We start from the raw sequence: 25305 nt of genomic DNA, 5'->3' as shown, positions 1-25305 counted from the left end.
AGGATATAAAGCGTATACCGTAAAAGTCACTGTTTAAAGCATACTGTTCAGTTGTTTTTAGTATATTCACAGAGTTGTGCAACCATCATGGCTGTCTACTTCCACAACATTTTCATCACCCCAGAAAGAGACCTCATTTCCTACTAGAAGTCACTCCTCATCTTCCCCTTCATCCAGCCCCTGGCAACCACTAACCTACTTTGTGTCTCTGGATGTGCTGATTCTGAACATTTCATATAGGTAAAATCATAAAATATGGCCTTTTGTGTCTGGCATCTTTAATTTTGCTCAAAGTTCATCATTGAATGAATCAGTACTTCATTCAATGACTGAATATTATTCTGTTGTATGAATCTCCACTCATCAGTTGATGGACATTTGAGTTGCTTATACTTGCAATTATGAACAATGCTGCTGTGAACATTCAGGTACAAATTTTTGTGTGAACACATTTTCAATTCTCTTGACTATATTGAGGAGTGGAATTGCTGGATCATATGGTAACTCAAACTTTTTAGAGGAACTGCTACACTCTTTTCTAATTTACATAACCACCAGCAGTGTATGAGGGTTCCAATTTCTCCACATCCTAGGAAACACAATTGTCTGTCTTTGTTATTATAACCATCCTAGTGGGTGTTAAGTGGTATCTCATTGTAGTTTAGACTTGCAGTTCCCTAATGACTAATGATCTTGAGCATTTTTTCATATGCTAATTGGTTATTTGTATATCTTCTTTGGAGGAATGTCTACTCAAATCCTTTGCTCATTTAAAAATTGAGTTGTCTTGGCAAATTTACCAGCAATCAATTGACCATAAATAAATAGGTTTATTTCTGGACTGTCAATTCTATTCCATTGATCTAAATGTCTGTCCATATGCCGGTACCATACAGTCTTGATTACTGTAGCTTCATAGTAAGTTTTGAAATTGGGAAGTGTGAGTGCTCCAAATTTGTGTTTTTTTTGTCCTTTTTGTGACCAGCTGCACCGCGCTCAGCCAGTGAGCGCACCGGCCATCCCTATATAGGATCCGAACCCACGGTGGGAGCGCTGCTGTGCTCCCAGCGCCGCACTCTACCGAGTGCGCCACAGGCTCGGCCCCAAATTTGTTCTTTTTAAAGATTGTTTTGGCTATTCTGGTACCTTCACATTTCCATATACATTTTAGGGCCAGCCTGTCAATTTTTACTAAAAAAAAAAAAAAAAAAGCCAGCAGATATTTTGATAGGGATTGCATTGAATCTCTAGGTCAGTTTAGGAGTATTGCTATGGTAACAATGTTAGGTTTTCTAATCCATGAATAAGAATGTCTTTCCATTTATTTAGGTCTTTATTATTTATTTATTTTATTCATGCTTTTTTTTTTCTTATTTTTAAAATTTTACTTCTCAATATAAATTGTAGTTGATTTTCATACCCCTTTATCTGTTCCTCTCCACCCTCTCCCTCCCGTATTTAGGTCTTTAATTTCTTCCAACAATGTATTGTAGCTTTCCATGTACACGTCTTTTGCACACTTTTGTTAAATTTTGTTTTGATGCTGGTGTATATCTCTTTTTTTTTTTTGGTGGCTTGCCTGCATAGGGACCCAAACCCTTGACCTTAGTGTTATACCATGCTCTAACCAACTGAGCTAACTGGCCAGTACTTTCATGTCTTTATTTTTTTAAAAGATGACTGGTTAAGGGGATCTTAACCCTTGACTTGGTGTTATCAGCACCACACCCTCTCAAGTGAGCCATGGGCTGGCCCCTCAGCCCTCTCTCCTGTCCTCTTTGAATAGTGACCTCATCATGAATATAACACTGCAGGAAATTATCTGCCTGGAGATCAGTTTAGTTTCCTTGGCTGTAAAATGAGAAGACTGGGGAACTTATTTTTATGGTTCCTTAGTTGTTTGCCACCCTCACCCCCCACTTTGTTTTTGGTCTGTATTTTGAATTTGCTTGAAACAGGGCCTCTGTCCTATGTAGTAGTTTGCAGTCATCACCAGGACTTCTCTACAGTAAGGGAGTTAAAAGATATTGAAGAAGGACTTTGGACTTCGTGGTAAACCTTTTGCTGGCTGTGTGATCATGAGAAAGTTATTTCACCTGGGCCTATTTTTTTTCATTCGTTAGGTGCGGCTGTTACTGAGGATTCAATAAGCTAAGTACAGTCATGTGCTACACAACATCGTTTTGGTCAGTGATAGTCCACATATATGACATTGAGTGGTTCCATTAGATTATAATGGAGCTGAAAATTTCCTATTGCTTTGTGACATCATAGCCGTCATAAGGTCATAGTGCAGTGCATTACTGCATTGTGTTTGTGATGATGCTGGTATGAACACACCTACTGCAAAATATGTTGCAGAGGGCTGACTGGTTAGCCCAGGGTTAGAGTGCCGCCTTGTAACACCAGGGTCAGTGGTACGGATCTCCCCAGCAGCCAGCTACCAAAAACCAAAATATGTTGAGGAGTAGTGCTCAGCTTACCCATGGGGTGACCTTTCCAAAGGTAGCTTGGACTTGTAAGACAGAAAGCCAACCATCTGACATATTAGGTCTGATCCCAAGTAGAAGAGTTGTCGTCTATGTTAGAATTCTTCCATTTTTAAATGACTCCCACCCATCCCCATAGCAAAATAACAGTAAGTTAATAAACACTCACTGAGTGCATGCTACAATCTCTACCTGTAGTTTAACTTTCATAACTTTGTAGGGTGTTATTATTCTAATCCCTATTAAACAGATGAGGAAAGTGAGGCACAGAGACTTAGAAACATAATTAGAGGGTCCACACTTATGCAACTAATGGCCAGTGTGGGTAATAGGAAAATTCATTGCTGCTCCCTTTCATAACACCCTTTTGCAAAGTGATGAAATCGCTTAATGATGCATTTCTCAGAACCCATCCCCATCATGAAGTGTGATGCATGATGCATGACACTTCACGTGTCAGCACCTGGAATATTGCTAGCCCCCACAGCCTAGTTGGACACTTGTGGCTCCTTTGATCTCTTCCCAACTTTTCATTGTGAACATTTAAAAATACACAGGAACACTGAAATCACCTTGTATTCCTTAATCTGGATTAAGCTGGTGTGTTCTAAAACAAAGATGACATCAAGAAGTGGAACAAAGTCAAGGTGTCTGTCTCACACAGTTTATTTAACAATAGGTAATAAGAAATCAAATTTAACAGTCTATACAGTGATCCAAAGTTCATATTTATAAGTAATCAACTTTAATTGCATGATTTACAACTGTTGAGGGTTTTTGCTTTCTATTTTCAAGTTTTACAGAAAGTGTATGTGTGTGTGTGTGTGTGTGTGTGTGTGTGTGTGTGTGTGTGTGTGGGCGTGTGTGGGCAGGATAAAGAGGAAGAAAGCAAGCAAAGAAACCCCAGGGACATTTTGTGTGTTAAAATCATCCCACCGGAATCGTTTCTTACCCTCTTTTTAATTTTTTCCTGTGTTAGATGTAAAAATAACGAAAAAAATTCTTTCAAGAAACAGAAACCACAATATATAATACATCAATTTGGCAGCTGCCCCTGTATATTTTGAAAAAGTCATTTTTCTCTCTACATGTACAAATTATTTTAATACTTGAAGTTTTACGCTCAGACTTACGGAATAGAAAATTTTCTGGAGCACAAAAGTTGACTTGAGGGGAGGAAAATATTTTTTTTTTTTTTTTTTTAACATTTTTAAAAGAATGAACATCTTTGCACCCAGAGAAAAAAATTGGTATTTTAATATATATTTATATATATTTATATATATATATATATATATAGAATGTAATTTTAAAGTAACATTAACCCCTTTTATCCTCTGGTTTTAGAAAATTTTTTTTTTTTAACTCTTCCATAAAGTGAGGAAAATAGGGAAAAATGTCAACCATCTGCACCAGTAAATAATAACTATTAATATTACATATTTTCATTAATTTAAAAAAAATAATAAAACCTATTGGAGGTGCAAGGCAGGAGCATATGGTTGGCTTCACAGACCTCAGCCTCCTCCCAGTGCACACTTGAACCACACACACAAGGGGAAAAAAAAAGGCTGGTGGTAACCAGCCATAACAAAAATATATTCTTTGTATTCTATCATCCCTCAGGTTCATCCTGCATGTTTGCTTGAAACCACAAACGGCTACTGCACAGTTCTTATGTGTTCCAAGGAAAATTGTCTTTTAGGCTAAGAAAGATTCAAAAAAATTGTTTTCAGTACAAAAAGTCTTGTTAAGAGAAAATAATTTTTTTGCTCCCAAAATACTACAAGGTGTCTCTAGTGTATGTCTAGTGTACTCTGTGAGAGGTTCGAATTCAAGTCTGAGTTGTCGGTGCTGAGTCCCAGGTCCGTGGCGCTTGCACCATGGAGGTTTGCCATGCCTGGATTGCTAGCAAGCTGAGAAAGCATCGAATTCTGATCCGGGCTGGCAAAATGCCCTTGTTCCATGGGGTTGGCCTGGGCAGCTACCAGTCCAGGATGTGGGGAACTGGTCTGTGGGGAAACGTGGTGTGGAGAAGGCTGAGGTTGCATCCTTGGAGAAGGGCTGGAGTGGGGAGGCTGGGACTGTGGCCGTGGAGAAGGGACAGGCTGGGGAGAGCGTACTTGATTGGAGAGAGAATTCGGGATCTGCTGGCCTTGTAGGTGTGGGGACTGGGCCTGACTTGGAAGCATATGCTGTTGGGGGCTCATAGGGTTGGGCTGAGCAGGGGACCCCATCTGTTGCTGAAGGAGTCGCTGCTGATAGGCCTGCAGACTGGCTCCTGCCTCTGCTCCTAAGGCCTGGGGGAGTTGGCCCATCTGTCCCATATTCCCTTGCATCTGTTGCATGTGATGCTGCATCCGCTGCTGCTGCTGCTGCTGCTGTTGGGGGTAGCCAACTCCTTGGGGTTGCTGGAACTGGTTATGGTTGGCCATTCCAGGACCTATTCCTGGTCCTGCTCCCTGCTGCTGCTGCTGCTGCATCATCTGCTGTCGTCTCAAGATGTCTCGGAACTGTGAAGGCATGGTGTTGTGATTCATGTTCATCTGCTGAGCTTGGGGGCTCATCCCTCCCATTGGTGGCTGGAGCTGCTGCTGTGGTTGCTGCTGGGGCAGGCCAGCCCTCTGGACACTTGCCTGCATAGGATTCATGTTCTGCATGGCTGGATTGGAGTGGACCCCTTGCTGACCTGGCATGGTAGGTGGTTGCAGCCCTGGCTGCCCCTGGGGCATGCCGGACTGCCCTGGGAGGGACTGTGGATTAGAGTTGGCATACTTGGCAGCCCGCTGCTTGATGAATGCAGCCAACAGCTGGGGGTTGGCGTGAAGGATACTGAGCACCTGTTGCTGCTGTAGGGGAGAGCTGGGAGACCTGAGAGTCCGCAAAAGGTTTTGTAAGGCTTGTTGAGACACAGTGCCTGGTTTGAGTGGGCTCACACCTACCTGGCCCAGTCCTGGTTGTGGAGCCATGTTCAAGGGCTGACCATGCTGGGCCACTGACATCATGGCTGGCCTTGGCATCCCAGACTGTAGTTGTTGGGGTTGAGGCAATCCTCCTTGTGCCCACGGTGGCTGTTGCTGCATCCCTGTGGGCCCCATTCCTGGTTCCAAATGCCCACTGGGACCTCTGGCCATGGGAGGTGGGTTCAGACCCATGGGGGCCATGGGAGTCATCTGGGGCATCTGGTGCTGGATTGGCCTTTGAAAAATTTGCACATGGGCCATCTGGCGTTGTGTCTCAGCTGCCCTCTGAATCTGCATTGCCATTTCCACTGCAGCAGGTGGGGGCCCTGGAAGGGGTGGCTGAGCAGTCTGAGGGGGAGTTGGAGGGGTCACCTGACCTGCTGCCTTACCCTGGGACACAGGGCCAGCAGCTTGAGTCCTAGGCAAGTAGGGTGGCATGCTGTTGGGAGGGGTGGGCTGGGGCTGAGAGGTGGGCTGGGGTTGGGGTGTTTGTGGGGTGGTTGGCTGTTGGCCAGTTGGCGTGGTTGGCGTGGCAGGAGTTGGGGAGGGCAGACCCTGCTGCTGCCCCACCACACCAGTTCGCTGCATGCTGGCCATTCTCCTGCGGAGCATCTGGGCCTGCTGTAGCCGGTGTTGCAGCTGCTGTTGCCGGAGCTTTTGCTTGATGTTTAGGCAGAATGGCACAGGGCACTTGTTCTCCTGGCAGTGCTTGGCATGGTAGCAGCAGAGGGCAATGAGCTGCTTGCAGATGGGGCATCCACCATTAGTTTTCCGTTTACAACCCTTGGTATGCTGCACAACCCGCTTCATCTTCTGGCAAGAGGGCAGGGAGCAATTGGCATTCCGGCACTGGCAGGCATGGACCAGAGACTGGATGCAGCGCTGGATGCTCAGGCGGCGGGAGTCTCCTGGGCTCTGGGTGGCTGCAGCCTGCTGGTTGTTGCTCTCGTCATCTAAGCCGAGACCTAGTTTCTCCATTTTGTGGTCATGGTTTTTAGTGTTATAACAGGTGATACATAAGTCATAATCCTGGGGGGAAAAAACAGGAGGTGCAGGTAAACTCTCCAAGATTTAAGTCATTCAAAAATGTTTTATATTTTCTGCTTAGGTTAGAAAGGCCCCCTTTTGTAGCTTCTTCAGCTCTGCCATTCAAACATGAGGCCAGGCCCCTTCTGCTCCTCTGACAATGGGAACCCTGCAGAGCCCACTCCCCCTTCCCCAACCTGGTGCCTACCTCACAGACAGTGCAGTGCCAGCGTGTCTCCACGTGGTGCTTGCACTCATTGCAGGTATAGACAAAGCGGTCCTGGCTCTGTGTGTGCAGCTCCACCAGCATGCACATGGTGGACCACTGGGCTCTTCGGAGTGAAGAGAACTCCAGGTGCTTGTCCCTTGCAAGGGTGAGAAATGCATCCCGACCATCCATTAGATCACAGGGAATGAGAGGGTCAGGATCAACGATGGGAGGCAGAGAGTTGGCAGCAGGGCCAGCAATGAGGCGGATCACAAAGAAAACCTGCAAATAAACAATTTTATTGTGACTGGAACTAGGGCACCACCTTAGCAGACAGGTGAGTCAGGCTGGACACCAGCAAGACTATGAATGCTGAGTTAAGTTTCACAACCATGTCCCTTCTCCTGCTTCACATATCTCTGGTCTCTTCTTTGAGACTGACTTTGATGAAACTAATATTCATATCCTGTTATCTTTTCTACTTCACTCAACAATTCTTTCAAAATAAGAATGGTCTAGTTTAGGTACAACATGTACAGTGGACATTTTGCTTTAAGACAGTCTACTTTAAGGTGTAATCCATGGCTTCACGTGAATCCAATTACAAGAAGCCAAATCCAAATACACATTCTGCAAGGAAACTAGCCTGGGCTTGTCAACAGAAAGCCCATATCATGAAAGAAAATGAGGCTGGGAACTGTTCAAAATGGAAGACGACTAAGGAGACTCAGCAACTCAACATGACCCATAATCTATGATTGGAATATAAGGACCAGACATTAGATGGTGGCACTCGGTTAAGTTTCCTGAGTACAAAACCATAGTGCGGTTATACAGAGGATGTCTTCTTTCTTAGAAGGTACTTGCTAAAATGTAGTAAGTGGTGGTACTGGTGTTTCTGTGCAGCTTTCCTGTAGGTTTGAAATTTTAAAATAAAAAGTTAGCACGGTGGCAGGGATAAAAGCAAAAATCTCCTTAGTCCTTGTAAGAAGCAGAAAGATTTTTATGACTCATAACCACCATCAATTCCCACAACTATTAGTATAAAGGCTGCAGCAAGAAGCTGGTATTATAAATGTATCTGAAATTAATTAGAATCATAAACTTTATTAAACTGAAGAAAATACATTTGCGGTCTACTTGGGCAGCAATGCTTGCTGCTTTTGTCACATTACAGCTAAGCCAATATGTGAATTTATAACCCAAATCAACCTCAGATTCTAACTCCTAATAGGTAACTACTACCTCTCTCTTTTTTCGATTAAACAAAGTCATGGAGTGTGTCCACAGTATATTCTTATATACTTACAATATATTCAATATATATTTCCCAATTGCTCTATTATGCTAGAATTTAGTGGCATTAAATATTGCTTGAAATACCTAATAATTATTACCTAAGTGAGATATCCACTAGAATTCAGAAATCCTTCCACTTCACAAACATGGCTGAGGTAATTGTATTAGGCCTATTATTACTTTAAAGCTGTCATGTTGACCTTATTAGTTCCTCAAGCCAAAACAAAAAAAGGGGTGAGAAGGGTAGGGAAGTGGAATATGGGCAAAGATGCTCTGAAGCACCATTATAATCAACACCTCTCTAAAAAGGGATTCTCTGTAAGTATTTCTTAAAGACACTGCTTAACCTATCTGGTTGAAACTCCACGCCTAAAATCAAGCCTTCAGTTCCTTCTCCCATGTAATTGCCACTTCCTATATGAAGAACTTGCTAATGGCATATTTGAGAACAAAGAGTCAGACCGGCATGAATGACTCTTTGAGTCTCCTGGCTTTCCTTATCTCACCGATTATAATGTTGAAGGTAAAAAAAAAACTCACACCCAAACTACTTAGAACAGATAAACAATGTAAACAAAAAAATAACTCAAAAGTTTTCATTGAGAAGGGGTTTTAAGTACAAACACGAAAGTTTAACTTTTCTCTAATTGTACTTCTTAATTCACTTTCAGAAAAGCTAACAATCAACATTTTTCTTTCTTTCTTTTTGCAAAGTGCCATTACAGACAAATTGGAATGGCCAATGGAATTCTAAGTAGCTTGGTTAAACAATAAAAACAATAAAAATATTCAATAAGCTATCCTGAAAAAAATGGACAAATGTTACAAACCTAAGATTACAAACGATAGGGTTAGAAATTAGAAAAACTATGATTATACCTTTCTTTCTTTTTTTTTTTGTCTTTTTTCCGTGTCCGGCAACGGATCGCAACCCTCAGTGTGGATTACAAACGATAGGGTTAGAAATTAGAAAAACTATGATTATACCTTTCTTTTTTTTTTTTTTTTGTCTTTTTTCCGTGTCCGGCAACGGATCGCAACCCTCAGTGTTGCCCCTGTACCGGACCGGGACCGGCAACGGGATCGCAACCCTCGGTGTTGCCCCCGTGCCTCGCTCAGCCAGTGAGCGGGAACCGGTCTGTATGTGGGATCCGAACCCTCGGCGGGAGCGCCTCCGCGCTTCCCAAGTGGCGCACTAGCGCAGTGCGCCACCAGGCCGGCCCAGAACTATGATTATATCTTTCTAAGTAACACACAATCCAATACCATTCAGATTTAAACACAGCTGCACAGCTAAAGAAAACTGAATATTTCCTATTCTACCATCTATTCTAACTACCTTCTTTTTTTCCTAATTATCCCTCAAATGATTTCTTTCTGAATTTTGAATGGTCTGGTGCTTGCATCATATATGCCAATTGGGGTGGGCAGTTTAGAAACCTTGCCCTGTTTTTCCTTCAACTCGTGGTGGCTGCATCTTACCTCTTTGTGCTTCTCCATGGTGGCATACAGTTTCTGTGAAAGATCATTGGATACATTGGGCATGCCAGGCTTCTTCTTGTTGCCCCTACTTAGGCTGCTCTTGTTTTTGCTGGTTTTCTTGTTATTCTTCTTTTTAGCATTTTTGCTGTCTCCCTTTGTCACCTATAGGGTAGCACAAAAGAGAAAAGAAAGTTTTAAGTTTTTGTTAGAAGTGGCTTAGAGATAACACTGAGGGTAAAAACACTCCCCCTTCTTTGAAACTAGAGATCATATTTCACTAGTTGCACTCTGCACTTTTCTCTCCTTTTTAAGCTGTTGTTTATAGTAAACTAATGTTTACTAATATATTTGCCCTAATTTTCTCCTGGTGAAGAAGATCCCTCATTAATGACAGCCTTAGCTTTTCGCCTAGAAGAGCCCCAGAGTTTGTAGACCCCACTGATGGAAAATATTCCAGATGTGGTGAAAGGGAACAAGGAGTGAGTGGCAGTGTGGGGTAGTGAAGGGAGAGGAGTCAAGATCTTGGTTTCATCTCCTTCCACTCATATTCTAGAATTTTATGAGCCTACAAAAAAAAAAAAAAACAACAAAACAAAACAGAACAAAAACAGAACCACCCTAAAAACCATTCAATCAATAAGTTTAGATGAGGGTATAAAGAGTTCTTTAACAGATTATTTAGGGGAGACTTCTAGATATGCTATGAGGAAATAACTGACCAGGTTTTATATGTCCTATATGGGTGACAGGAAAACTGTGGCCCAGGCTTGCTTTTGTATAGCTAAGAATGATTTTTACATTTAAAAGCGCTTTTTTTTTTTTGGAGGCTGGCTGGTATGGGGATCCAAACCCTTGACCCTCGTTGTTACAACACAGTGCTCTAGTGCTCTAAAAGTGGTTATAAAAAAAAAAAAAAAAAAGGAATATGCCAGAGGAGATATGTGACCCACAAGGCCTACAATATCCATAATCTTTTACCAGCTTACATTACTCAAAGTCCGAGATACCATTTTAAAAGGGGGTCGGACTGCTGAAAAGGTTGAAAATCACTGAAACAGAACCTCAGTAACGTTTCTAAGCCAACATTTCTTGCCCAATTTAAAGAGCTCTTGCACACCTGAGACGTTTTCTTTTTCTTTTAAATGCCTGATGGTTTTTAAACCAAGTTGAAAGTTTAAGCTCTCCTCTGGATTATTAGTATCAAGGTCGAGGTTTAGATTAAAGAAAACTCCTTGCCCTTACATCTGTGCTTTCGTTGCTGGTGTTTTCTTCTCGCTTTCTCTCTTCTTCCTCCTGTTCCAGTTCCTTAATGCTCTCTTCCAGAACATTGGGCCAGAAATCACCCTCAAAGTAAGGCAATTCTTTTGCACTTGTTAGTCGATCTTCAGTAGCTTGTTTAAAAATATCCTGTAAAAATACCCATGTACAAATTTTTTTTTTTTTTTCAAAGCATTGATTAGACAGAAGCAGTCACAGCTAACTGACATAAGAAAGCTGGCAGAGTTTTACACTTAAGCCATATGCCAGAGAGACATTTAATGTCATAAACAGTAAAAAGGCTGGTCTGAAGTCAATATATCTGGTTTTCTCTTTCCTCTGTCCATGAGGACAGATTATTTGCTTTTATATAACCAAATGGCAAATGATCCTGCCAAGATCAACTGTACTTAACCATTTACCACTCCTGCACTCATTCTTGGAATTTCAGCTGCTTTAAGTGAGAGCTATGTTCAAAAAACCCAAACTACAAATAGTGAAAACTGTATTTGCTGTAGAATGATTTGCTGGGCTGCGTGGGAAAATATCCAGTTGATGTTTTCAATTGAGTAGTTCAAGTTCATATCATGAGATAATCTATATTCATGAATACTTAAAATAAGTTATTAAGAATACATTTTTAATTAGTCACATATTTAAAACAGGGATTTCTTAATCTACAACTCATTTCAAATATACGAAATACAAATACTTTATTGAATTAGTGTGATTTTACAAATTACATGGAAGAGGTAGAGAACAAACAGAAGACTTTGTTATAAAGTTAAATGACAGAATAAAGGCAGCAAGATTAGTACATTTCCAGATCTATCATTTCTTTCCCACCAAGCTCCAACTGACCTTGTAGTCATGGACAATACGCTCTGACACAGCCTTGTCAAGCATCTTTTTGTACCATTCCTGCAGTCGCTTGGGCTTGGGTATCTTTTGGTCAGGAGGATGGCAATGAAAGATATAGTCATCTCCCTCACTTGGTGGACATGCCCAAATATGCCCTGTTGTGTACCTAACATAAAGAGAAGGAACATTCAACAGAAAAGATCATCCATTCTAGATAGAATGCTATGCTTTAAATCACAAGATAAGAGTCAATATAGAAACCAGTGATTTCTCCCAAGATAACATAAAAGTGTACAAGCCAGCATCAGATCAAAATTCTTAGGCCAGAACTAGGCATAACGCACAGCACTAATAATGGATCTCACATTGTCTACTTCTTTTTGGAAGCCATAGAGGAGTTGTGAATTTCACTTGTAGAGGGGATGGCTTGGCCCTGGATTTAAAAATCCCAAACTTGGCCGGCCCGGTGGCGCACTGCTACAGTGCGCCGCTTGGGAGCGCGGTGGCGCTCACAACAAGGGTTCAGATCCCACATACAGACCGGTTCCCGCTCACTGGCTGAGCAAGGTGTGGGAGCAACACCGAGGGTTGCGATCCTGTTGCCGGTCCTGGTCCAGTACGGGCGCGACACTGAGGGTTGCGATCCGTTGCCGGACACGAAAAAAAGACAAAAAGGAAAAAAAAAAAAAAATCCCAAACTTACATTTTAAGACCAAATAAAGATTACAATGTAAAGGAAAATTGACCCATTTTAACAAGAGAGCTAAATGAAAAACAAATTGTTGGGTAATGACTTGCAAGATGGAGTATTTTCAGAGACATATCTGCTTAAAGGTAAGGAGTATCTCCAGATCTTTGTTTTTGGTCTTGACACCCAGGTACAAAATGATCATATAGAGTTTAACATTCTACCCGCAGCTGAGTAACAAGCCAACCTTCAAACCAAACTGTACCCAACAGCTTAACTAAACAAAATAAAACTAATGTGGGATGGGTTGAACTAGAGCCAAAATATTCATTTCTTTCCCATGGACAACAATGACTTCAAAGGGGTTCCAACAAAGTTGGGATTATATTTCTGCTAGATGAGAACCAGGATGAGAAAAATAAAAAGGCAAAAAGATATACATGTGCCCTGTCTTACCACAATACTGCACTATTTTAAAAAATAATATTCATTTTCAATATGCTTACCCTAATTTCTTGACATATTCCAAATATCCAATTAGAATTTCATGATAGACAGCAGTCCTCAAGCATTTAGGACGAAAGAAATGAACACTATCAAGGTAAGATATGTATACTCTCCTATACCAAATGGGGAGAAAAAAACAAGTCACATAATGAGTTCTTACTCGGTGCTTTCTGGGTGGGGGTCGGGGGTGGGGGGGTGGTCTGAACCCTTGACGTTGGTGTTATAACATGACACACTAACCCACTGAACTAACTGGCCAGCCCGAGTTCTTACTTCATGTGGCTAAAAACACCTCTCATCTCTCCTATGCTCTTTGCTTGTACTGTCATTTGTAATGCTCACACAGTTAGGTAAATGACTAGACTGTAAACCTTTAGGGAAGTTTAGTGAGCCTATTATTTTTTTATATTATCATTATATTTTTAGTTCCTAGCAAGCAGTGCCTGGCACATACTAAATCAGTATTTGTTGATCCCAGTATATTCTGGTAGCATTATTATCCTAGCTTTTATACTTTTTTTTTTTTTTTTAAAAAAAGATGACCGGTAAGGGGATCTTAACCCTTGACTTGGTGTTGTCAGCACCACACTCAGCCAGTGAGCGAATCGGTCATCCCTATATAGGATCCGAACCTGTGGCCTTGGTGTTATCAGCACCGCACTCTCCCGAGTGAGCCACAGGCCGGCCCTTATACTATTTTTGGACACCAGAAATTCTAAACCCATTTGTATGACACTCTTTCACATAACACTCAGAGAGATATTTAACAACCTAGATTTAAGCCTGTCTACCATTCATATCCTTTTCCTTCATACTACTAACAAAGAAGAGCAGTAATGAGCAGTTATTTTCTGTTTGGGTTGTTTATAAAACTGTTTCACTTTAATACTAACTGGACACTTGAGATTTTTGCATTTCCAAACCAAGCACGCCAAACACTTTCTTGCCCCTTATGGTTTCCCACCTAAATTAGAAGCTAGGTATAGTGAGTGAGTCATACCTCTGGTTGGGTGGAGGGCAGTCAGAGCCATACTCTTGAACATGCATACCAAAGAAGCACAAGTCAACACCATCAATCTCTTCAAAGGCAAAGAGGGCTTTGGTTCGATATGGAAAGGATTCTGCCATCTCTCCACTATCTACAAACCTACAAAATTCAGATTGAGGGACAAAACCACAATGTATGTCATTCAGATTGGAATCATCAAAAGTAAACCACGTATGAGCAACAGAAGATCTACAAGGGAAGAAAAGGGAAAATTACTAGATACCTTGCTTTCATGCCTGGTTTGACTTCCACAGTTTTGTCAGAAGCATGAACTACCCTAACAGTGACCTCTCCTGACTCAGGGTGATTTTGTCGCCTCAAAAATTCATTCACACGATTCTCCAGAAAAGTGCCAAGCCTGGTAGATGGCAACCCTAGGAATGTAAGAGTTAAAAGTTATCACAGTGCAAACTTATTACTGTCTTAAGGTTCAATTTTAAATCTCATTTGTGTTTTTCAATACAAATAGGATAACTTGCTGGATTTTTAAAAACTCACCAAGGTAGTCAATACTTTTTTTAAAATATGGAACATTTTTCAAATTTACACACCATAATAGTACAGGAGCCATGCTAATCTTCTCTGTATTGTGCCAGTTTTAGTGTATGTGCTGATAAAGCAAGCATGGTACTCGATAATTTCTAAATATATTTCCCCCAGTTTTATATTTTGAAAATTTTCCAATTTTGGAAGAGTTAAAAGTATAGAATAAACATACATACATAAGTACCTCGCCTTAACTGCAATATTTAAAAATAACAATGGCTGAACACTTTGAGAAACATTAACAGTCTGTAGGTCAACAAAACACTACAAAACTCACTTATGGGATGGCAATTCTGGCCAATCATTTCCACATCTGCCCCCCACTGTGAAATGCCCCAAATACAAAGAAATATAGGAATAAGAGCAACACATATCTTGTACATTTTACAAATCTTTTTTCTTAGATATTTTTCTTTTTCTTACATCTAATGAATGTTACACCAAAAGTATATTATAGTTCACCTTCACATAGATTACAGAATTATTTTATTTTTACTCTAATTAAATAATTTTAAATAAGGTTAAAACACATTAACTTATTTTGGATGATTTTTTCCTAATTAGGCTTCAGAAGATTTGCCAAAAAAAAGAAAAGTTTTGCCAAGATTTACCTGTAAGAATAAGTTATTTTTAGCATAGCTGTAAAAATGAAACTTACTTTTAGCAGAAAACTTATTTTCTTTCCTAGTTCGTGCAGTTTTCTTTAAACAGCCATCACAGACAAATCTAAAATTTAAACCAAGATGTTGCTTACACAGCTTAAGAGAAGCATTTAAAGTACTGTACATAACAAAATCTATTGTCTGAATAAAGTTAAAATTCAAAACACAACCTGGTAGAGATATTTATAAATATATAACAAAGAGTTAATATAATAATGAATATACAAAGAGCTTTCAGAAATCAATAAAAAAAAAAAAAAAAAAAAGGATAAATAACCTAACCGACAAACAGGCAACAGGCATGAAGAAATGTGAAGGGCATATAAGTTGGTTTACGTATGAAAAGATGATGAAGGTTTTGGGGGCCGGACCGTGGCTCACTCAGGAAAGTGTGGTACTGATAACACCAAGGCCACGGGTTTGGATCCCATATAGGGATGGCCGGTTTGCTCACTGGGTGAGCGTGGTGCTGACAACACCAAGTCAAGGGTTAAGATCCGCTTACCGGTCATCTTTTTAAAAAAAAAAAAAAGAGAGAGAGAAGATGACGAAGGTTTACAAATTAAGACAGGAATTTTTTATTTTTGGCCAATCACTTGGCAAAAGTTAAGTGTTGACACTCCCTGTATGCTACTGGTGGGAATGTATAATGTACATTTGATAGGAGAACCAATAGATTTAAAACATAAATTCTTTGCTCCTGCAATTGCATGGGATGTGTGCACATATGTACAGTTTTTCTTATTAAAACTTAAGACAATGTAAATATTCATCAACAAAGTAAATAAATGGATCATAGTATATTATACAATACTATGCATCCATTAAAAATGCAGCAGACATAAATGAATATCCATAACCTAAAACAAGATGGAAAAATTAAAAATACTATATATAAATCAATAAAATGTATGTTTATTCATAGAAACGTGTGTGGAAAAAATCCTTCTAAACTGATGACTATGGTTATTCCTGTGGTGAGGAACTTGGGTGGGAGGGGAGAAAGTGAGACTTGCTTTTTACTTTATCATATTTCATACGATTCAAATTTTATAATAAACAAATTATATCCGATTAAGAAAAAGTAAACTTAATATAGTGATAACAGAGATTTTCTCCACCCAGCTGACAGGTGGTAAACTGCAAGAGTCATAAGTCTCAATCATTTTTATGAAGTCTGTGATTAAGCACTAAAAAGGCACACTTAAAAGACAAGTCACACTGAAGATAAAAAGGTAGCCACTTAACATTATCTATTTCAATTTTTCTGAGTTTTATTTTCTGGATATATATGTTTTTTGAGGGGGACAGGGGGTTGCTGGCCAGTAAGGGAATCTGAACCCATATCCTTTGTGTTACAAGGCTGCACTCTAGCTAACTGGCCAGCCCCTGGACATTTGTTAATTAGCCTCCCCTTTCCTGTAACCTCCAAAACAGCATCAACAATCAGTCTAAGAACAGTGTGGAGATCCCATCATCCTAATGAGAGGCACTTGATATCACAGATCTCCTCCTCCTTTGGAACAGAGGTGGGATCGGCCCCATTCTTAGAGTGACAGGTGGCCTCCCTGCCTCTGATTGGACAATTATACTTTGACTACAGATATGTACCTTATTGTCCGTACACCAACAAAAAGATGTTTAAATCAAACCCTGACCAGGTTTACTGGTTAGTATACCATTAACAGCGTGATGTTTTCAAGGTAGAGATAGAAGTGCTCCCCTGCCTCCCTCCATATACCCAATGTCTGATTTTTCTACTGCAGTATAACATCTAAAATCTGCGAAATTTATTACATCTAACATTTGCTTGCTAGTTTCCAGGTGCCTTATCAACAGGGTTCACTTTTGATGTGTAATAACTACAATACAATTTTAATAAAAAACCCAGCAGAATAAAATATATGTATATGGGTTAAAATAAAAAAATGCATGCAAATAAGAGAAAGATGTATTTTTATTTTTGGATCCCAGGTTATTTAACATTTTGAATCTGGATTTTAATTATTCCGAATCCAAAGAAAAAGATTTTGAAGACAATAACTTTGAAGACATGATACAGTCACTGGAAAGAAGGAAAAAACTTGTTAATATTTATGATGAAGAAAAATTCCAGAGAAAATATTGATATAAGCCTTACCCAGCTGGCCAGATGATCTCGTGATGAAGGACACAGATCTGATGCATTTTCCTGCCACACTCTGTACATTCAACAAACCTGAAAATGCAAAGGCAATTCCAAGATTCATTCCAAAACTTTATTCCATTATTTCCCATGATTTCTGACAATTCAAAAGATAGTCAAGGTAATATACAAAGAATAAGAAAAAGTTTTAACAACATTTTTTATTTTTTAAAAGCTTTTTAGTTATAGGTAGAGCGAATTTCAAAAACAATTAAGTTCAGTTATTAAATGTGAAAATTTTAAATGTGACTGTGGAAAGATGAAAAAAAAAGAGAAAGACCACTGCTGTTGAAACTTCCAAATTGTCTGACACCATTTTGCCTATTTTAGGAACACCTAGAAAATGTACACTTCAATGCCTGATGCTATGAAAGGCCTCTCTACAAACCTGGGGATTATAAGTTATGCATTAAAAATGCAGAGGACAACAGGGATGGAATGCATAGCATCGAGCAAAGGTAACTTGGTGCCTCACTTGGGCCTATAAAACACCAAAACATTGGGTCGATTTAGTGAAATGTAAATGAATATTAACTGTACTGTAGACTAATAGCCTTCATACTTGAATGTTTTCCACATTTCTATTAGCTATGTTAGATGACGGTTACATAGATTTAGCCCAAGAATATAGAATCATCTGATTGGCCATGCAAATCAAGAGAATGAAAAGAACTCATTGTGTACTAACTATTCAAGAGAACTTCAAGGGGAATTACTTACAGTTCAGGATCCAGTGTGTCATTTTTTCTCTTGGAAAATTGTTCTTTATTTATTGTACTAAGGAGAGAAGAGGGACACAATGAGAAAAATCAATAAAGACAAAAAACTGATGTTCTAGTTCTAAATCAAAGGGAACAAATCTCACACTATAAATGATTTCGATTCTCTAAGAATGTACATTTAATAGGTGCATTCTTGGTTCACACAAAACGCACATTTTAGTAAAGGAACATTCTATAGGACTTCATAGTAAATAAATTTCCCCTAATGGGAAACAGAACCAGAAGCCCGGGAAGACCTAGAAACATTAGTTGTCTTCTTCTCAACTTTTTAAATCTTGCCTACTACTCTTAGTGTTAGGTATTTATACCTTTTTATAGTTTAATGCTCCTAGACTGAGTTACTAAAGATGTTATGTATAGTGCAAAATAATTCACTATTTAAGAACAGTCTTTTTTAGGAGAGTCTTGTCAAATAACTTTTTATATCAACAGAAAATGTCAACATTAAAGATACATGTTTCAGATTCTTATTCTTCAAAATAAGGGTAATTGTGAAGGACAAAAATCCAGTATTCATTGTATTTATTAAAAAAAATTTCAGGGGCCAGCCCGTGGCTCACTTGGGAGAGTGTGGTGCTGACAACACCCAGTCAAGGGTTAAGATCCTCTTACCGGTCATCTTAAAAAAAAAAAAAAAAAAAAAAAAAAAACTACGATTCCAACGAATAGTTCTTCCATTTTAATGAAGGAGTCCAAGTTTGAAATATAGCATCCAAGTTTGAAACAGCATCTAACTAAATCTTAGAGATCTACTATTAGGCAGTTTAGGCTTTGTGTTTGAAAATTTTTCTTGGCATTTACCCAAATGATAAGAGCTTGTGGGACTACAAAGCCCAACCGAGTCTCTTAAACCTTACATGTTGTTAAATTCTGTTCACTATTATACTGACTTAGGTATCCTGTTAACTTATATGAGAAGGGTATAAGGTGGTTATTAGTTCAATCCCCCTCAAACTCAAAACAGTTAAGAATGATGTTCTCTTTCACTAATGTTTCAGTTTTTAGAAGAGAAACTGATTATCTCCTTACAGAAGAAATACTTTTACTACATCTAAGATGACTAGCCACTGCTGATATATTCCCTAGATCAGTGCTAATAGAACTTCCTATGATGGATATGTTACCTATCTGTGCTAACCAATAAAGTGGCCACTAGCACAGGCAGCTCGGCTGCTGAGCACATGAAAAGTGGGTAGTAAAACTGAGAAATAATTTTTTAACTTTATTTACTTTTAATTAATTTGTATTTAAATAGCCATCTGATGGCTACCATATTGGACAGCACAGGACCCCTTAGAAAGAAATCTGAGACTAATCACCTGACAACAAACTAAGACATAAGATAGCAGTTTTCAAAATAATGCAGTTACTTACGTTTGGGGTTGGGAAGGGTCATCCCCCAAAGAAACGCTCTCCCCTTGGATTTCATTGAAACACTTCTCACAGAAATGATACCTGTCGGCAAGAAGGCCATACTGGGGTGAACTGTTCCGTTCACACAACACAGCCCAAGCCAAGCAACGAAGCCACCAATCACAGCAGGCCAAGGAGGGGGACGGGAGCAGAAAGCAGGTCATCAACGGCGACAAGGACATTCAATGATGCAGATTTATGGGCCCCACAGTTTTTTTTTTTTTTTTTTTTTTTGTATTTTTGTATTTTGCAATCAAAGCCAAGTGCAGACAACGAAAAGCATGAGGGAGAAAAAAAAAAAAAAAACACGAAGAAATGAGGGATTGCAGGACAACAAAAAACATAAAAGCAAGACAGGACAACACAAAGCAGAAAGCCAAGGCAAAGCACAGATTAGCATTAAATATCTCAAATGGGATCACAAGTAGCAAATGATTACAGCAAATAAAAACAAAAAAGTTTCACTTACACAGACCCATACCCTTTCATTTCAGTAATTAATGCTACTTGATATAAATAATCAAAAGGAGGAAGAAGGATAAATATACCAGGGAAAGAACTGCTACTCCGACCATTTCCTAAACACAGTAATCACACACTTTCTCCCACTTCCAAAAAAAGAACAAAAACCCCACTATGGGATACAGTGTAGCAGGAAATAATCATCTGGGGATTGAAAAACACAAAATCTCTTTTTGATCCCAAGGAAGCCATAATAAAAAAAAAATTGTTTTTCAATGCAATGTCTGCACAAGCAGTAAAATACTGATTACAGCCATCCAGGGACACACTCCAAAAGGCAAAAATGCAGTGGTGTGTTCAGGTACATGAGTAAACGTGCCTTGTTACAAAGATGAACAAACACAACAGATAGCTTTTAAAAACCCAAAAATGGTATAAACATCAAGAATGTAACATGAGAAAAGTTTCATGCCAGTTGTTACTTGCTTTTTTGAACATAAAGTGCTTAAAACAACTTGAGCCTCACTTTTCCTAGGTTTCAATGGGTAAAAAACTGGATTCTAATGCCTACAAAGCATGAGGAGTGCTCTTAACTTTTTGTAAATAAAACAAAAAAGTTTAAGTGACTTTTCAAAGCTAGAAATGCATCTGTAGCACACAAGTTCAGCAAAAACCAACACCATGGGCTTGGTAGTATTAACCAAGGTATTAACTGCCAGCCTTGCTATTCTTTTATCAGAGCCCCAAATAAGCACCCTATGCCGTCTATATTATGGGCTGATAACTGAAAATAGGAGCCAAATCATGGTTAAGATAGATTAGTAAATGCAATTTATGTGATGACAGCCATTCATTGGGCAGGAGAAATAAGGCAGAAGGTGCCTAGTTTACTAGAATCCCATCATCCTCTGCCACATGAAAGGCTCCTTTGTAGGGAAAAATCAGGTACAGAATTTTTTGGGAGGTTTTCCTTTTTACTTAACAGAGGCAAAACAAATACTCTGGAATCTTGTTTTCATACATTCCAAGAACAACTACTTAGGGATAGGCCACACATAAAAACGAAACATTTCCAAAAAGCAGTCTAACAACAAAGTTTAGTTAAAAGTTTTCTGAGGAGTTTGAAAATCTGTTTTGCCTCAGGGTGTGGTGATCAATAAAAGCACAGCAGAAAGAGAAGTGGGGCCTGGGACATAGCCCCATCTATGCCACAAATCACAAAATTGCTTAACTTCCCAAGGCCTTGGGTTCCTTCCTTATCAAAATAAGGGCCCAGAGAACTCATGCAAGGCTATGTTTTGCTAGAAAATTTTATAATTTTTCAAAAAGCTGAAAGCAGAGAACAGAACTTGTGCTATACAGCTGTTTTCAAGCAAGTTACACGAGTCATGACTGTATGTGTGCTGGTCCATCCACATGCACTACCTAGACATTCGGACACATGGATCATGGTCCACACGTGGTTGAGCTTACCTGTTCTGGTAACTGTAGTAAGTGGCATCGCGAGGGATTGTGCATAACTGTTTGCCATAGCAACACAGTGTCTGTGGAGAGAACTCCAACTGCAAAAGGAACCATTTGTTAAGAGTACAGGAGCCTGAAGGACAAGCTAAAACAGTTACAATGGCAAATCAGAAACAAAAGCCACTGACATCTTAGTTTTCATTAATGTTAATCATAATGGCCTATTTCAGTTTTTAAAAATTTTATTTCAGTTTCTAAAAACCATTCTAAGCTTACTATTTCACTACTCAGAGGTAGGCTTAGCAATCATTTCCTTCCACTTTGCCACTTGTAGCTCAATGTGACTTGGTATGCCCAGGAAAACCAGTACACTCTGTGCAATGTGAACCCATAGGTGAACATGATAAAGCCCTACCCGAGATGAGCTTATAGTCTGATGATTCAATATCATACAAGTCACATCTGTACAAAGACTGTCTTTACAGAAAGCCCATTCTATATAAACATGTACAAGTAAGTATAAACAATGCATTAAGAGAAAGGCCCTATCAAAGCCAGTAGAAGCAAGATATCTCTTATCCCAGTCATCACTATATTCTAGGTACCCTGGAAAAGTTAAAGGCAGATCTGAAAGCCATTTCTTACCTTTCTGCCACAACAATATCCAAGGCTCTGCATGACTGGGTCAATTTCTTGTTCAAAGACCTCAGACAACTTGGAGCAGTACTTGTATACCCGGGATGTTTTCCGGTTATATAACCAGGCATTGTTGAACATAAGCCAAATGTCATCCACATATTGCCAGGGTTCCTGATACTGTCCTGTGTCTAACTTCCTCTTGATGGTAGAAAGATCCATGGGGCTCTTCACAATATCAAAGTAATCCTAGAAAGACAAGTGACACCAAACAACATTACCCAAGAGTCTCAGTATATTTAGGGCAGATGGAATATCTTCCTATTATCATCATTAATTTTCCAGGTAATGTTGAGTCTATATTCCCCAAAAGTTGGCTGATGCCCATTATTTCTTTAAATTATTAGTTTACACAGATATGAAGCTGCTTAGAAGGCAGAGAAAATAAGAGTTATTTTGGACTTTCCAGACAGCAGGCTGATGATCTACAGAAACAACTCCAGATGCATCCCTAATCCAAAAATCAGAAATCCAAAATGCTACAAAATCTGAAACTTTTTGAGTGCCAACATGACACTCAAAGGAAATGCTCATTGGAGCATTTTGGGTTTTCGGATTAGGAATGCTCAACTGGTATATATTCTACAAATATTCCAAAATTAGAAAAAATCTGAAATACGGAACACTTTGGTCCCAAGAACTATGAATAAGGAATATTCAACTTGTACACAAATGTTCATAGCAGCACTATCCTCAATAGCAAAAAAGTGTAAACAACCTAAATGTCTATCAACTAATGAACATGTAAAGAAAATGGAGTACAGACATATAGTAGAATATAACTGGGCCATAAAAAGGAATGAAGTCCTGATTCGTGCTACAACATGGATGAATTTCAAAAACATGCTAAGTGAAAGAAGCCAGTCATAAAAAACCATGTATTGTTTCCATTTAATGAAATGTCTAAAACATACAAATCAAGAGACAAAAGGTAGACTGGTGACTGCCTAGGGTTGGGGGGTGGGGTACTGGGGGAGGAAATGAAGAGTGACAATTAATGGATATGGGGTTTCTTTTGTGGGATGATAAAAATAAAACTGTGGTGATGGTTGTACAACTCTATGAATATACTAAAAACCACTGAATTATACATTTTAAATAGGTGACTTGTATGGTATATGAATTATATCTCAACAAAGCCGTTACCAGATTTAAAAAAAAAAAAAAAATCAGAAGTACCACCACATACTTACAGGGATTCCTAGAAGCTGAGGGTCCACAGGCTGACGAAAGGGAAGGGATTCCGGATCCTGACGGTAAAGTGCCTCTAGTGTTGGCATCAGTGCCTGTCGTAATTCTTCTGGCTTGAAAACTTTAAGAAGAGTACATTTGAAATTAGTTATCCATTAAGCAAAAGAATTTAAATAAAGTTCAAGTTGAAGCTGCAAAATCATCTCAAGAATCACAAAACACAAAATCGACTACATTGTGCATGAAGATGTAACTAAGGCCTCACTTCCTCATTCTAACTCCTTTCTGTTCTGCTTCAGGCAACACCTACGAAACAGCATGTCTTGTTGTCTTTAAACTCTTTCAAGGCTCAGCTAATTTTCCAGTGACAAATTCAGTTAAAATGGAGTTTTGGCCAAGTAGAAACAGAACCCAAGGGCTTCTAAAAATTTATGAAGAGCCTTCCCAATATGACAATTAAAAAGATACTGGCAGTAAGAGGGTGGTGGTATCAAGTAATACAGTATTGCTTCATGACATCAGTATTCAACAAGTCAAATTAGAACTGGTATGACTGTCTTAGCACTAAAGGAGTCAGAAGTATTCAAGGGGAGAAAATCTCAATAAAATGATATTTTAGAGTTGAGGAAGAACAGATGTTTACTATTTTAATGGCAAATGTTAGGGTTAAGTCTCAAAAAAAGAGAACACTAAATTATTGCTAGAACAGTGGACTGAGTTGATCAAATTAAGTTCAAATGTGTTCTCATTAGGGCCGGCCCGTGGCTCCTGTCTGATCATGCAGATCCAAACCCTTGACCTTGGTGTTATAAAACTACACTCTAACCGACAGAGCTAACCAGTCAGCCTATTTAACAATTTCTTGCTTCTGAAAAAGAGGTAATTTTTAGAGAGTGCTAACCACGTACCATGCCCTGAAGAAATGAGGAATATGACTGACCCAGTGGTTATACCAAGTGAATACACCTAAAGGAAAGAAAAATTCTTTTCCAACATTAGTAACAACAAAGAGACTAGGCCCAGGGATTCACACTTGATGAAATTACATTAACGTCAATTTCTGAAGCCCAAGGGGCCTGACACCAGTCTACTCTGGGTCTTTGCCCCCAGGAGCAGATAGCCTAAGAGACTTACTCTTTTTCTTTGACTGTCCTGAAGCTGGAGATGACTGGGTAGCTGAAGTACTTGGCTGGTCTTCCTCCTCTTTTATTTCAGTTTTTAACTCAGTGCCTCTCTCTTCTGTTTCTGTAGGCTCCACCTTACAGTTTTCTGCTTTAGTCTAAAAGACAAGGTAGGAATTTTTAGTATTGCAAACATATCCAACTGGGAAGCAATACGATCATTATCATTACATTTACTCTTCCCCTGTGGACATATCTGAATACTCTTTCTCACATGAAAATCATAAGACCCGATAAGACCTAATTATCAGATTACTTTCCTGCAATACTGATTTTTAAAAATTGGGTTCCTAGACTAAGGTCTTGACCAAATCATAGCAGTAACTGCCCTACTCTCACCTCTGGAATATCCTCTGGCTGAGTATCTGCTGGTTCTGGATGATCCACTTCCATTTTCGCCTCCATTTTCACTTCCTGTGAGGGCTGCTTCTCAGGAATGGTCTGAGAATTCACTTCTGTGCTACTAGTAGATGGAGGATTTGATACCTGTCCTTCAATGCTTACAGCTGGCTGGGAAAGCTGGGCAGAGAGAGGGGGAAAAACAAAAAAAAATGTGCCAATCACACAATTAGAACTTAAGCTACACAACAGGATCGCAGGATTAACCACGTATTTTTTTTTTTTCCTTTTTGTCTTTTTTTTTTTTTGTCTTTTTCCGTGTCCGGCAACGGATCGCAACCCTCAGTGTCGCCCCCGTACCGGACCGGGACCGGCAACGGGATCGCAGCCCTCGGTGTTGCCCCCGCGCCTTGCTCAGCCAGTGAGCGGGAACCGGTCTGTATGTGGGATCTGAACCCTCGGCGGAGCGCCGCCGCGCTTCCCAAGCGGCGCACTACAGCAGTGTGCCACCGGGCTGGCCACCCTCGGTGTTGCGCCCGTACCAGGGACCGGCAAC

At 39.6% G+C, this 25305-nt stretch overlaps 1 protein-coding gene across 1 annotated transcript in view; it reads right to left on the bottom strand.

The window, feature by feature from the left end:
• Nucleotides 1-3121: 3121 nt before the first annotated feature.
• Nucleotides 3122-25305, bottom strand: part of EP300 (E1A binding protein p300) — a 78847-nt gene continuing 56663 nt past the window's right edge. Inside the window, exons 14-30 of the mRNA XM_008574437.1 lie at nucleotides 24750-24929; nucleotides 24364-24508; nucleotides 23232-23350; nucleotides 21988-22227; nucleotides 21352-21440; nucleotides 19378-19458; nucleotides 17942-17998; nucleotides 17177-17254; nucleotides 15033-15100; nucleotides 14052-14202; nucleotides 13781-13927; nucleotides 12780-12893; nucleotides 11586-11751; nucleotides 10710-10874; nucleotides 9468-9629; nucleotides 6687-6968; nucleotides 3122-6481 (exon numbers count right to left, since the gene is read on the bottom strand). Of these exons, the coding sequence (XP_008572659.1) occupies nucleotides 4286-6481; nucleotides 6687-6968; nucleotides 9468-9629; nucleotides 10710-10874; nucleotides 11586-11751; nucleotides 12780-12893; nucleotides 13781-13927; nucleotides 14052-14202; nucleotides 15033-15100; nucleotides 17177-17254; nucleotides 17942-17998; nucleotides 19378-19458; nucleotides 21352-21440; nucleotides 21988-22227; nucleotides 23232-23350; nucleotides 24364-24508; nucleotides 24750-24929 (4440 nt within the window). The 3' untranslated portion in view covers nucleotides 3122-4285. The remainder of the gene's footprint in view (nucleotides 6482-6686; nucleotides 6969-9467; nucleotides 9630-10709; nucleotides 10875-11585; nucleotides 11752-12779; nucleotides 12894-13780; nucleotides 13928-14051; nucleotides 14203-15032; nucleotides 15101-17176; nucleotides 17255-17941; nucleotides 17999-19377; nucleotides 19459-21351; nucleotides 21441-21987; nucleotides 22228-23231; nucleotides 23351-24363; nucleotides 24509-24749; nucleotides 24930-25305) is intronic.

This window comes from Galeopterus variegatus, unplaced genomic scaffold (genome assembly GCF_000696425.1).
Source record: "Galeopterus variegatus unplaced genomic scaffold, G_variegatus-3.0.2 Scaffold55, whole genome shotgun sequence".
In the NCBI taxonomy this organism is placed as follows: domain Eukaryota; kingdom Metazoa; phylum Chordata; class Mammalia; order Dermoptera; family Cynocephalidae; genus Galeopterus; species Galeopterus variegatus.
This window is presented reverse-complemented; position numbering and strand designations above follow the sequence as displayed.